Source organism: Oncorhynchus masou, unplaced genomic scaffold (assembly GCF_036934945.1).
Source record: "Oncorhynchus masou masou isolate Uvic2021 unplaced genomic scaffold, UVic_Omas_1.1 unplaced_scaffold_1680, whole genome shotgun sequence".
Lineage (NCBI taxonomy): Eukaryota > Metazoa > Chordata > Actinopteri > Salmoniformes > Salmonidae > Oncorhynchus > Oncorhynchus masou.
Window position 1 is genome coordinate 7943 of NW_027006939.1, and position 13330 is coordinate 21272.

Here is a 13330-nt window from a genome sequence, read left to right on the forward strand (position 1 = left end):
AAGAAGTGTGTGAAGATCCACAGGATATTGAACAGCTACAGACTATCCAAATACAACAAGGACTATGTAGCTTCGACAGGTAACAACAAGTGCGATGTTGACTTGGTTAATATGTGAAGAAAATAAACAAACTCAGAGACCATTTAAGTGCTATAACTATAAGATTAGAGTCCTCTGTTGCGTTGAATGTTTATCAACAACATCACCAAAACCAACAACAACACTAACAACAACAACAACAGCACCTTCACCACCAACAACTACCACACCAAAACCACCAGCAACAACCACACCAATACAACCAACAACAACGACAGCAATACCAACAACAACAACACCAATACCAACAACGACAACAACAACACCTACAACAACAACACCACCAACAACCACACCAATTCCACCAACAACAACAACAACACCAATGCCACAGCACCATCAACACACCAATACCAACAACAACAACAACACCAATACCACCAACAACAACCACCAATACCACCACCAACAACAGCAGCACCACCACCAACAACAACAACAACAACCACACCAATACCACCAACGACAACAACACCAATACCATAACACCATCAACAACACCAATACCAACAGCAACACCAATACCACCAGCAACAACACCAACAACAACCACACCAATACCACCAACAAACAAGCCACACCAATACCACAACCGAAACCAACCACACCACCATACCCAACAACAACAACACCATACCATCAATACGACCAACAACAACACCAACACCACCAACCAACAACACCACCAACACCATCCAACACCCATCAACAACAACAACAACCACACCAATGCCAACACCAACAACAACAACAACACACCAATACCACCACCACCAGCAACAACACACCACCTACCACCAACAACAACCACCAACACACCAATACCAACACCATCAACAACACCACCACCAACAACAACACCAATACCATCCACCAACAACAACACCAACCACCACACCAACAACAACAACACACCAATACCACCAACACCATCAACAACACCAATACAACAACAACCAATACCACCCACCAACAACAACAACCACACCAACAAACGAAACACCACACCAATACCACCAACAACAACAACCACACCACCCACCAACAACCAACAACACCAACAAGTACCACCAACAACACCACACCAATACCACCACACACCAACCAAAAACAACACCACACCATACCAACACCATACAACACCAACAACAACTGCCAACACCAACAGCAACACCACCAACAACAACACCAATACCCACCACAACAACAACACCAGTACCACCACACAAACCAACCACACCAATACCACCCACCAACACCAACCAACAACAACAAATACCACCAACACCAACACCAATCAACAACACCAACAAAAACAACAACACCACCAATGCCAACACCAACAACACCAACACCACCAACAACAACCACACCAATACCACAACACCATCAACAACACCAACAACAACACCAGTACCACCAACCAACAACAACCACACCAACAACAACACCAGTACCACCAACCAGTGCCACCAACAACAACACCACCAACAACAACAACACCAGTACCACCAACAACAACAACACCAATACATACACCAACAACAACAACACCAAGTACCACCAACAACTACCACAGCAACAACAACACCACCAACAACAACAACACCAATACCACACCACCACCAACAACAACCACACCAATACCACAACCACCAACAACAACACCCGTACCACCAACAACAACAACCACACCAACAACAACACCACCAACTACAACATCAACCACACCACCACCACCACCAACAACAACACCACCAACAACCACACCACCACCAACAACAACACTACCACCAACAACTACCACACCATTACCACCAACAACAACCACCACACCTAAACCACCAACTACAACGGAAGCCATAACTCTAACCACAACCCCAACAACAACAGAAGAATCAACCACAACCCCCAGGACAACTGAAAAACCAACCACAACCCCAACGACAACAGAAGAACCAACCACAACCCCAACGACAACAGAAGAATCAACCACAACCCCCAGGACAACTGAAAAACCAACCACAACCCCCAGGACAACTGAAAAACCAACCACAACCACCCCTGTCATAGACACCACAACCACTAAAGCTCCTACAACAACACCCAAACCACCAACTACAACAGAAGCCACAACTCCAATGACAACCACATCAACAACAACCCATGAATCGGTTGTCACTGGTCCTCCAATAACACCAGAACATCAAGTCAGTTCAATACCAACCACAACTGGGTCACCAACCCCTCCACCAATCACTTGTCCTGAGTGGGACAAAGTAGTAAGTACCCTCAATATAACCATCACATAATCAACTGGGCTCCCTTAACGTCGATAACACATAGCCAACATTTGATGTCAACGAGGTCGAAAAGTCCTTTCAGAGACTTATTAAATGATTCCTGTGTGAATTGTGAAAGCTCTCTGATGACGTGCAATTTTCTTTTCTCTCTAAAATATCAGCAAAATGAAACTTTCTGGCTCTGCAACTGCACATTGGCCAGATGCATTGAAAACAACACCATTGAGATAATTCCGTATGAATGCCCAGTGCCTGAGCCAATCACATGTACCAATGGCAAGAAACCAGTGCTACAATGGGATGAGTTCTACTGCTGCCAACGATTCGTGTGTGACTGTGAGTTGTGAAAGCTTCTTCTTCTCCTCTGACCTGGTCAGGAAGGTAGATGGCCATGTCCAGTTTCTGTAACTATTAACATACACGTCCTTATCCCTAACATTTGGAATAATACTCAATATAAATACTCAATATAAATATTACTTCATACATTTAAAAAAAAAATCATTTGACAGAGGATTGTAATGTCTGTCTGCTTCATAACGGTGTTTATTTTCATGACAGGCGTCTGTGAGGGTTGGGGAGACCCCCATTACATCACCTTCGACGGGCTCTTCTACAGTTTCCAAGGGAACTGTACCTATGTGCTGATGGAGGAGATGTTGCCGCGTCACCACTTCAAGATCTACATCGACAACGTCAACTGTGATCCCACCGAGGACGTGTCTTGTCCTCGATCCATCATTGTGTCCTACCGCTCAACAGTTATAACACTGAAGAATCACAACCTCATTGGAGCTGCTCAGTTGGAGGTAACTTAAGTGGATAAACTGGCTCAGAAATCAATATAAGCAATTCAGGCCATATATGTTGAATGGCTGGATTTGGGGCCTAAAGGACTGAAAATGATTTATGTGAAAATGAAAGACAATTCTCTTCCACTATTTCATTCTCTGAACTGAATTGTGCATTAGTTCTCAACATCCGTAGCTTTCATTGATACAACATATGAATTTGATGTTCTCCATCAACTTAATTCAACCTGTAATGTCATGATATTAGTAAGTATTGCGGTCACCTTGCCTTTCTTTAAGAGATCCTGAAGATTGATCTCTCTCTCTTCCATCCCTTTTTCCTATCCTTTTCTATCCCCCCTTTCGTCCATCTCTCTTTCATCCCTCTCTCCCTGCCATCTGTCTTACATCCCTCTCTCCCTGCCATCTGTCTTACATCCCTCTCTCCCTGCCATCTGTCTTTCATCCCCTCTCCCTGCCATCTGTCTTTCATCCCTCTCTCCCTGCCATCTGTCTTTCATCCTCTCTCCCTGCCATCTGTCTTTCATCCTCTCTCCCTGCCATCTGTCTTTCATCCCTCTCTCCCTGCCATCTGTCTTTCATCCCTCTCTCCCTGCCATCTGTCTTTCATCCTCTCTCCCTGCCATCTGTCTTTCATCCCTCTCTCCCTGCCATCTGTCTTTCATCCCTCTCTCCCTGCCATCTGTCTTTCATCCCTCTCTCCCTGCCATCTGTCTTTCATCCCTCTCTCCCTGCCATCTGTCTTTCATCCCTCTCTCCCTGCCATCTGTCTTTCAGGCTCTTATTGATGGAGTTTCCTGAGACTACCCTTCACGCGGAACGGTGTGAAGGTGATGAACTCTGGTATCAACATGGTCTTGGAGATAGCACACCTCCAGGTGGTAGTTACCTTTGGAGTCACTGGCTTCAGCGTCAACCTTCCTTGGCAACACTTTGGCAACAATACACAGGGTCATTGTGGTAAGGACTTAGTTTCATTCATTTGTTGTCCTTAAACTATTTGTCTTGGGCATTTAAACATAAGAGCTGAGAAATGATTGTGAATCACTGAACTTAAACAGAGAGCGGTCATTTGGTATTCTGAGCATGTTGTGAGAAGGCCTAATGGAGAAGTCTTTGAATTGATGGAAATCATTTATCCAAGGTTGGAGGTGAAAAAATAGCCTGGTTCCAGATCTGTTTGGGTTCTTTTTACCAAAACTCTATGTTTGTTGTCAGATATCGAACCATAGGGTTTGGCAAGACAGCACAAACTGATCAGGGACCAGGCTAGCAAACAATGGTTTGGGCTTTCCTGTCTGATGTCTGTGTCTGATATTTTTACTGTATGTGCTGTACTAATTGTGAGAGAGCTCCAACAAAGATGTCCAATGTATGTATTACTTTTAATAGCTGCAAATGGTAAAATAAATGACTTGAACCTGAACTGTATGCATCTCTTCCAGGAACATGTAGCAACAACCAGGCTGATGACTGCATGTTGCCTGGAGGTCAGCTGGTGGAGAACTGTGCTGTGATGGCAGACTACTGGCCAGCCAAGGACCTCTACCAGCCTGACTGCCATGTGCCACCTGGAATCCCCCACCAACTCTCCTCTCCCTGAACCCACACAGAAGCCATGCAAGCCAGACTCCTCTGTCTGTGATCTCCTGAAGGACAGGTAAACCTCCTAAAGGCACTGTGATCTCCTGAAGGGCAGGTCAACCTCCCTAAAGGCACTGTGATCTCCTGAAGGACAGGTAAACCTCCCTAAAGGCACTGTGATCTCCTGAAGGACAGGTCCACCTCCCTAAAGGCACTGTGATCTCCTGAAGGACAGGTCCATTGGTGTCTGACAGAAACCAAAATGAATCTTACAGTGTATTTGGAAGGTCTGTTTCTCATATTCTTTCATCTCTGGTTTTCAATCCACAGCATTTTTGCAGCCTGTCATCCATTTGTCTCACCTGACAACTTCTACAAGGGCTGTGTCTATGACAGCTGCCACGTGTCCAACCCAGCGGTGGAGTGCACCAGTCTGCAGACATACGCTGCTGCCTGTGCCCAGTTTGGAGTATGCATCTACTGGAGAAACCACACCGAGTTCTGTGGTAGGCTTACTGTACTCGTTGAAAACATCCAGACTCACCATGTTAAATAAGACTCACCTCATAAGGATAGATAAATATGTCCACCATTGAAGAGATATGAAGTACTGTGTAGAAGACCAGGATCAAGGAACTGTGTAGATGAGACCAGGAACAAGGAACTGTGTAGATCAGACCAGGAACAAGGAACTGTGTAGATCAGACCAGGAACAAGAAACTGTGTAGATCAGACCAGGAACAAGGAACTGTGTAGATGAGACCAGGAACAAGGAACTGTGTAGATCAGACCAGGAACAAGGAACTGTGTAGATGAGACCAGGAACAATACTATACTAACACAACTTACTATGTGTTGTAGATCAGACCAGGAACAATACTATACTAACACAATAGAGGATGGGGGTTTCTATTTATAAATATTAGATTAGTGCATTTTTGTATTTGAAGTGATAAATGATGGAGATAGTGGACATCCTTGTCTGGTTCCCCTTTGTAATGTGTAATATAGTATCGGGCTTCAGTCCTACAATCAACTGATTGTAAATAATTACTGTAGTCAGAACATTTTTCCATTGTGATAACACTTTTTACATCAGCAGATGTCACAAAGTGCTTGTACAGAAACCCAGCCTAAAACCCCAAACAGCAAGCAATACAGATGTAGAAGCACGGTGGCTTGGACAAACTAGGAAGAACCTGGGAAGAAACCAGAATCTGAGGGGTGGCCAGTCCTCTTCTGGCTGTGCTGGGTGGAGATTATAACAGTACATGGCAATTAAAGCCAGATCGTTCAGCAGCAGGTTCGGTAGAGAGAGAGAGAGAGGGAGAGAGAGAGAGAGAGAGAGAGAGAGAGAGACAGAGAGAGAGGATCAAACAGCTCATCCGGTGGTCAGGACAGCGTTCCATAGCTGCAGTCACAACAGCAGAAATTGGATCAGCATTATGTCCAGGTTGACTGGGGACAGGCACAGCCAGGAGTCGTCAGGCCAGGTAGTCCTGAGGCATGGTCCTTGGACTCAGGTCCTCTGTGAAGGGAGAAAGAGAGAGAGAGAGAAGAATTAGGGGTAGCATACTTAAGAATCACACAGGACACCAGAGATGACAGGAGAATTATGCCAGATAGGACAGTCTGAACCTAGCCCCCCGGCACGTAGACTATTGCAGTATATATACTGGAGACTGAGACAGGGGGTTTGGGTGTCACTATAGACTGAGTTGTATCTTTCTTCAACAGCCAGCGACTGTCCAGCTGACAAAGTCTACAAGCCCTGCGGTCCTGCAGAACAGCCAACCTGTGATGACAAGTAGGTTTCTAATTAGAGATTGGCTAGCGCAAAAACATCCTTGCTTTCATGTTTTATGTTAACTGAGGTAGACAACTGTCAAATAAGACAAAGAGAAAATACCTACCTACAGTTAAATATAGAGTTGCTGTACAGAGGAAATAGGAGTTGTCACTGTAATGTTGTGTTCTACAGTCCAGACGAGTCTAGGATGAACTTCACCACAGAAGGCTGCTTCTGTCCTGATGGGATGAAACTCTTCAACAAGGACTCAGGGATCTGTGTTGATAAGTGTGGTGAGTGTTCCCAGTTACTGCCATTGGTCCATTTCATGTTGACGACACAGAGAAGATGGTTAGGACTTAACCTTTCCAAGGATGTTTCAGGTCTATGAATGTTCTACTAAATGGTGGTGTTTGTGTTTCTGAAGGATGCATTGACCCCCGAAGGAGTTCCGCGAGAGGTAAGTTAGGCCTTTTGGTTTTCATTCATCCTTATTTTATTTGACTAATTAATATGGACTGTTATCTAGTCCACTGGCTCTGTCATGGATGATGCCAGAGGTTTATATGAGGACCTACTTACAGCGTCCACACAGTATTATCCACATTGTCTGAATGCCAAATGGCCCCCTTATGCCCTATATTTAGCCCCCTATGTCCTATTTAGTGCACTACATTTGACCAAACCCATTGATAGAACCACACTCCCTTCTTGTTGTATCTCATCACAGTTCAACGAGAGGTTTGAGTACAAGTGCCAGGATTGCGTTTGTTTGGAGTCCACCAAGACTGTGACCTGTAAACCCAAGGTCTGCTCCAAACCACCAGTAGAGATATGCACTGGACCAGGCTTTGTATATGTCAACCAAACCGATCCATCCGATCCATGCTGCTCCAACCTCGCCTGCCGTAAGGATCTCACAACGCTTTTCACCTTCCATATTATACTCAGGTCTACTTCAACAGTATTGTGCCGACCTGAACCGTACTGTGCTGGCTTGGATATGTTCTTTTCACATGGTCCTTTCCAGCACGGGTCCAGGATCTAGGGTTGATGTGTAACCAGGCCAGTGCCGTACAGCTGGGCTCAGCTCAGTCGTGTTGAAAACACACATAGTGAAGACATGAATCAGCTCATATTATCATGTCCATACTCTGCTATTGTTTCCCCTCCTAGGTTGTGACAGCAGCACTTGCCCAACTACCGACATGAACTGTCCTATTGGGTTCATGCCAGTGGTTTCAGTCCCTGAGGGGAAATGCTGTCCAGAGCACACATGTGGTATGGTCTCTTTACCTAGATCTATACTATCTAGATTATCTACACTATCTACATGTGGTATGGTCTCTTTACCTAGATCTATACTATCTAGATTATCTACATGTGGTATGGTCTCTTTAACTATATCTATACTATCTAGACTATCTACATGTGGTATGGTCTCTTTACCTAGATCTATACTATCTAGACTATCTACACTATCTACATGTGGTATGGTCTCTTTACCTAGATCTACACTATCTACATGTGGTATGGTCTCTTTACCTAGATCTATACTATCTAGACTATCTACACTATCTACATGTGGTATGGTCTCTTTACCTAGATCTATACTATCTATACTATCTAGACTATCTACATGTGGTATGGTCTCTTTACCTAGATCTAGACTATCTACACTATCTACATGTGGTATGGTCTCTTTACCTAGATCTATACTATCTAGACTATCTACACTATTTACATGTGGTATGGTCTCTTTACCTAGATCTATACTATCTAGACTATCTACACTATCTACATGTGGTATGGTTTCTTTAACTATATCTATACTATCTAGACTATCTACATGTGGTATGGTTTCTTTAACTATATCTATACTATCTAGACTATCTACATGTGGTATGGTCTCTTTACCTAGATCTATACTATCTAGACTATCTACACTATCTACATGTTGTATGGTCTCTTTAACTATATCTATACTATCTAGACTATCTAGACTATCTACATGTGGTATGGTCTCTTTAACTAGACCTAGACTATCTAGACTATCTACATGTGGTATGGTCTCTTTAACTAGATCTATACTATCTAGACTATCTACACTATCTACATGTGGTATGGTTTCTTTAACTATATCTATACTATCTAGACTATCTACATGTGGTATGGTCTCTTTACCTAGATCTATACTATCTAGACTATCTACATGTGGTATGGTCTCTTTAACTATATCTATACTGTCTAGTATTCCTGTGTTTGTATTTCTGAGACAATACCAGTTCTTTTAGACAGTCCCATGGATTGGTTGTCTGTGTCTCTCTCTCAATTGGTTGTTTGTGTCTCTTGTCTCTTTCAGAGCCTAAAAGAGTTTGTCTTCACAAAGGCGTTGAATACCTGGTAATGACAAACTATTCTGCTCTCTCATCTGAAATGTTCATTACATAAATAAACACTGTTGGTTTTTACTTGTTTTAATATATTGCAGTATGTGTACAGTAAGTCTCATACGCTATATGGGTTCATGTCAAATAGTGTCGGAGAGAGTGGGTCTCCTGGTTCCCCTGTGTCAGAGACAGTGGGTATCCTGGTTCCCCTGTGTCAGAGACAGTGGGTCTCCTGGTTCCCCTGTGCCAGAGACAGTGGGTATCCTGGTTCCCCTGTGTCAGAGACAGTGGGTCTCCTGGTTCCCCTGTGTCAGAGACAGTGGGTCTCCTGGTTCCCCTGTGTCAGAGACAGTGGGTCTCCTGGTTCCCCTGTGTCAGAGACAGTGGGTCTCCTGGTTCCCCTGTGTCAGAGACAGTGGGTCTCCTGGTTCCCCTGTGTCAGAGACCGTGGGTATCCTGGTTCCACTCTGTCAGAGACAGTGGGTATCCTGGTTCCCCTTTCCCTGTGTTAGAGACAGTGGGTATCCTGGTTCCACTCTGTCAGAGACAGTGGGTATCCTGGTTCCCCTGTGTCAGAGACAGTGGGTATCCTGGTTCCCCTGTGTTAGAGACAGTGGCTATCCTAGATCCCCTGTGTTAGAGACAGTGGGTATCCTGGTTCCCCTTTCCCTGTGTTAGAGACAGTGGGTATCCTGGTTCCACTCTGTCAGAGACAGTGGGTATCCTGGTTCCCCTTTCCCTGTGTTAGAGACAGTGGGTATCCTGGTTCCACTCTGTCAGAGACAGTGGGTATCCTGGTTCCCCTGTGGTAGAGACAGTGGGTGTCCTGGTTCCCTTGTGTTAGAGACAGTGGGTATCCTTGTTCCCCTGTGTTAGAGACAGTGGGTATCCTGGTTCCCCTGTGTTAGAGACAGTGGGTATCCTGTTCCCCTGAAGTAATGTGTAATGTAATGAGTTACTTGTTCTTCTAGCCCAATTCTAAAGTACCGGGATCAGAGTGCCAGGAGTGCACCTGCACCAACAAAGTGGACCCCAAGTCTGGCCATTACCAAATTGACTGTGGATTCATGCAATGTGACGAAGATTGTGAAAAGGTAACAACTGGTATAGCTGCCGTGTCTGCTCACATTTGAATTATTTACCAAAAGTTGAAATACCATTGAGTAGCTTAAATGTATTCAGTAAACAAGTTTTTATACTGGAGTCAGCTGGTTTCCTAGACCCAGATTCAGTAAGTAAGTAAACCTTGTCTGATTCAGAACTGCCCACAGATTAAGCCTCGTCCCTGCTTTAAAATAATACTCAATTGGTGCTGAGACATCTGTTCTTGAGTTCTTCTATTCTGTAGAGTTTACTGGGAAGGCAATCGGTTGTATTCACACTTTAATAACGTGTGTTATCGTCCTCATCATTCTGTTTTAGGTGTTGCAGCAGGTCACTCATGTGTTCCTCTTCTCCTGCAGGGATATGAGTACCAGGAGCCTGGCTACTCCTCAGATGACTGCTGTGGGAAATGTGTTCAGACCCACTGTGTCCTCCAGATCAATGGGACCAAGCAGTTGTTGAAGGTAGGTACCGTTTCTGTCCGTTTAACTGTCACAGATTAACTAAGAAGTAGTAAGTAAGTCTCTGATAAATGTCTATATTGATTGTGCGGCTGTGTGTGTGTGTGTGTGTGTGTGTGTGTGTGTGTGTGTGTGTGTGTGTGTGTGTGTGTGTGTGTGTGTGTGTGTGTGTGTGTGTGTGTGTGTGTGTGTGTGTGTGTGTGTGTGTGTGTGGAACAAGCTTCCCCATAATATGAGGACAGCAGGAGTGCCTGCCCATCTCCCGAAAACCACTGACACCCTACCTCTTTAAGAGCGTGTTAAATAAGTCCCAATCCGCCCCACCCCTACGAGTGTTGTATGTTGCTGTCTCACTTAGCGATCTTAAGACAAATGCACGAATGTAAAACGTTTTGATAAGAGCGTCTGCTAAATGACAAACATTTAATGTCAAATGTGTGTGTGTGTGTGTGTGTGTGTGTGTGTGTGTGTGTGTGTGTGTGTGTGTGTGTGTGTGTGTGTCAAGCATAGAGATACATGGTCTGCTCCTGGTGACAAGTGCCAGCAGTACAGCTGTGTGAAAAACGGTGATAGTTATCTGACCCAGAGCTCCAACATCCATTGCCCACCCTTCCAGCAGGCCAACTGCCAGCCTGTGAGTACGGTACTCAACATAACAAGAACAGATAGGCCAGCCTGTGAGTACAGTACTCAACATAACAAGAACAGATAGGCCAGCCTGTGAGTACAGTACTCAACATAACAAGAGCAGATAGGCCAGCCTGTGAGTACAGTACTCAACATTACAAGAGCAGATAGGCCAGCCTGTGAGTACAGTACTCAACATAACAAGAACAGTTAGGCCAGCCTGTGAGTACAGTACTCAACATAACAAGAGCAGATAGGCCAGCCTGTGAGTACAGTACTCAACATAACAAGAACAGATAGGCCAGCCTGTGAGTACAGTACTCAACATAACAAGAACAGATAGGCCAGCCTGTGAGTACAGTACTCAACATAACAAGAACAGAAAGGCCAGCCTGTGAGTACAGTACTCAACATAACAAGAACAGATAGGCCAGCCTGTGAGTACAGTACTCAACATAACAAGAGCAGAAAGGCCAGCCTGTGAGTACAGTACTCAACATAACAAGAACAGAAAGAACTGCTGACTGCATATGCTCTCGATTACCAACCTTATTGACAATGTTTCGATCCACAATCATTTTCATCAGATCCACAGTACAGTACACACAATATACCAGTTTTCATTTGACAGAAAAATTACTTCTCTCATCCTAATATGAAATGTATTATGTAAAGAAAACGTTGAAACTTTTTTCTCCACAGGGTTCAATTCAGACCGCTGCAAACGGCTGCTGTAGAATTTGTAAGTATGAAAGTGAAATAATCAAAGCTGTTAACAATTTTATATCAGGATTGGAATATGACCAGGTTCATGCATCATAAAACCACTGATATTCCTAATTGATAATGATTGACACGGAGAGCCACCTTGTAGTCAGTGAACTCAAACAGGTGCAGCTCTTTTCATGGTCTTTCCAGACGGATCATGTATAACGGTGTGTCTCCCTCCAATACCAGGTGTGGAGAAGGACAAGGCCTGTAAGATAGGATCCATGAAGAGTTTCATCAACCACAAGAGCTGCCAGTCTGTTGAGGAGGTGGAGATGCCGTACTGTGAGGGATCCTGCAACACCTTCACCAAGTGAGTGTGGAAACAATGCTACTATCACAACCCAGTGGAGCTTCATCACAGCCATAACACCACGGGAGGGTTTCAGTATCCAGTTTAAGAAGCCTAGTGATGGACTGAAAATCATTTTCAATGAATCTCCATTGAACATGCTTCTTAGTCCAGGACTCGGTTTAATCTGTGTCTGGGACACACACACCCCCTAAATGTATTTGTGTTTTGTGAAACATGTCATTTGTTGAGGTGTCTTTGTCTCTTGGGGAGTAGATGATCTATGAATCTCTGTGAACACCTCTCTTTCACTCCCGTCCTCCAGGTACTCTGCCATGGCTGCGTCTCTGGACCACTCGTGTGCCTGTTGCCAGGAGTCCCGGTCCAGTAACCGCACGGTGGACCTACGGTGTCTGAATGGAGATGTGGTGCCCTACACCTACCTACACGTGGAGGAGTGTAGCTGCAGACACAGCGACTGCAACAGAGCCATTAGGGTGCCCGCCCGCAGGACACGCAGCAACATGCCGGTGTAAATGGGATCTGTACTAATACAGATGGGAATGGTGCAGCACCAATCCACTCGCTGCTTACTGAGGAACACCCTGCTACCCTGCTTCACATGGCTGTTATTTATCTAATCGCTTTGATTTATCTATAAAATGTAGATTAAATCATATTTAAAATGTAGAAACTTATGCTTACTTATCTTATTAAAATGCAACCTTCAAATACTTATGTCCGTTGTTTGTTTTCTTGTGGAAGTGCATGCACCTTGTTTTAGAAAGCTTTGGTTTATTAAGATGTGAAACCTCTGTAGCCTTCTTCACACTGGCAGTTTGAAGTGATTCCTCCCCCGCAAAACATGTTGCATATCAGATTAGAAGCTGTATATTTTCCAACAGTTTGAACAGCCAAAAAGCACATGGAAGCAGATATTTCCAGCCACGTTTCAAACCACTTTCGTAGGTCATGTGTCTGAAAGTACAAATCTTGCTCAATTTGACCTGAGGTGGTTTTTAGACTGTTATTTGGCATTTTGCTTGCTAGCTTATTTGATGACAGTTTAACAAGAACGTTTGGTAGCTAACTAGCTTGTTA

General features: G+C 44.3%; 1 protein-coding gene across 1 annotated transcript; it reads left to right on the forward strand.

Annotated features, from left to right (window-relative positions):
• Positions 1-2507: 2507 nt before the first annotated feature.
• Positions 2508-12967, forward strand: LOC135531952 (intestinal mucin-like protein). The gene is given in 20 exon segments (XM_064959641.1): positions 2508-2738; positions 2964-3211; positions 3992-4007; positions 4010-4174; positions 4660-4793; positions 4795-4874; positions 5129-5304; positions 6536-6605; positions 6780-6880; positions 7015-7025; positions 7027-7047; positions 7318-7495; positions 7764-7868; positions 8950-8990; positions 9949-10071; positions 10441-10545; positions 11048-11176; positions 11872-11911; positions 12127-12250; positions 12555-12967. Coding segments are annotated over 20 exon segments (2289 nt in total). The 5' UTR covers positions 2508-2527; the 3' UTR covers positions 12766-12967.
• Positions 12968-13330: the final 363 nt, after the last annotated feature.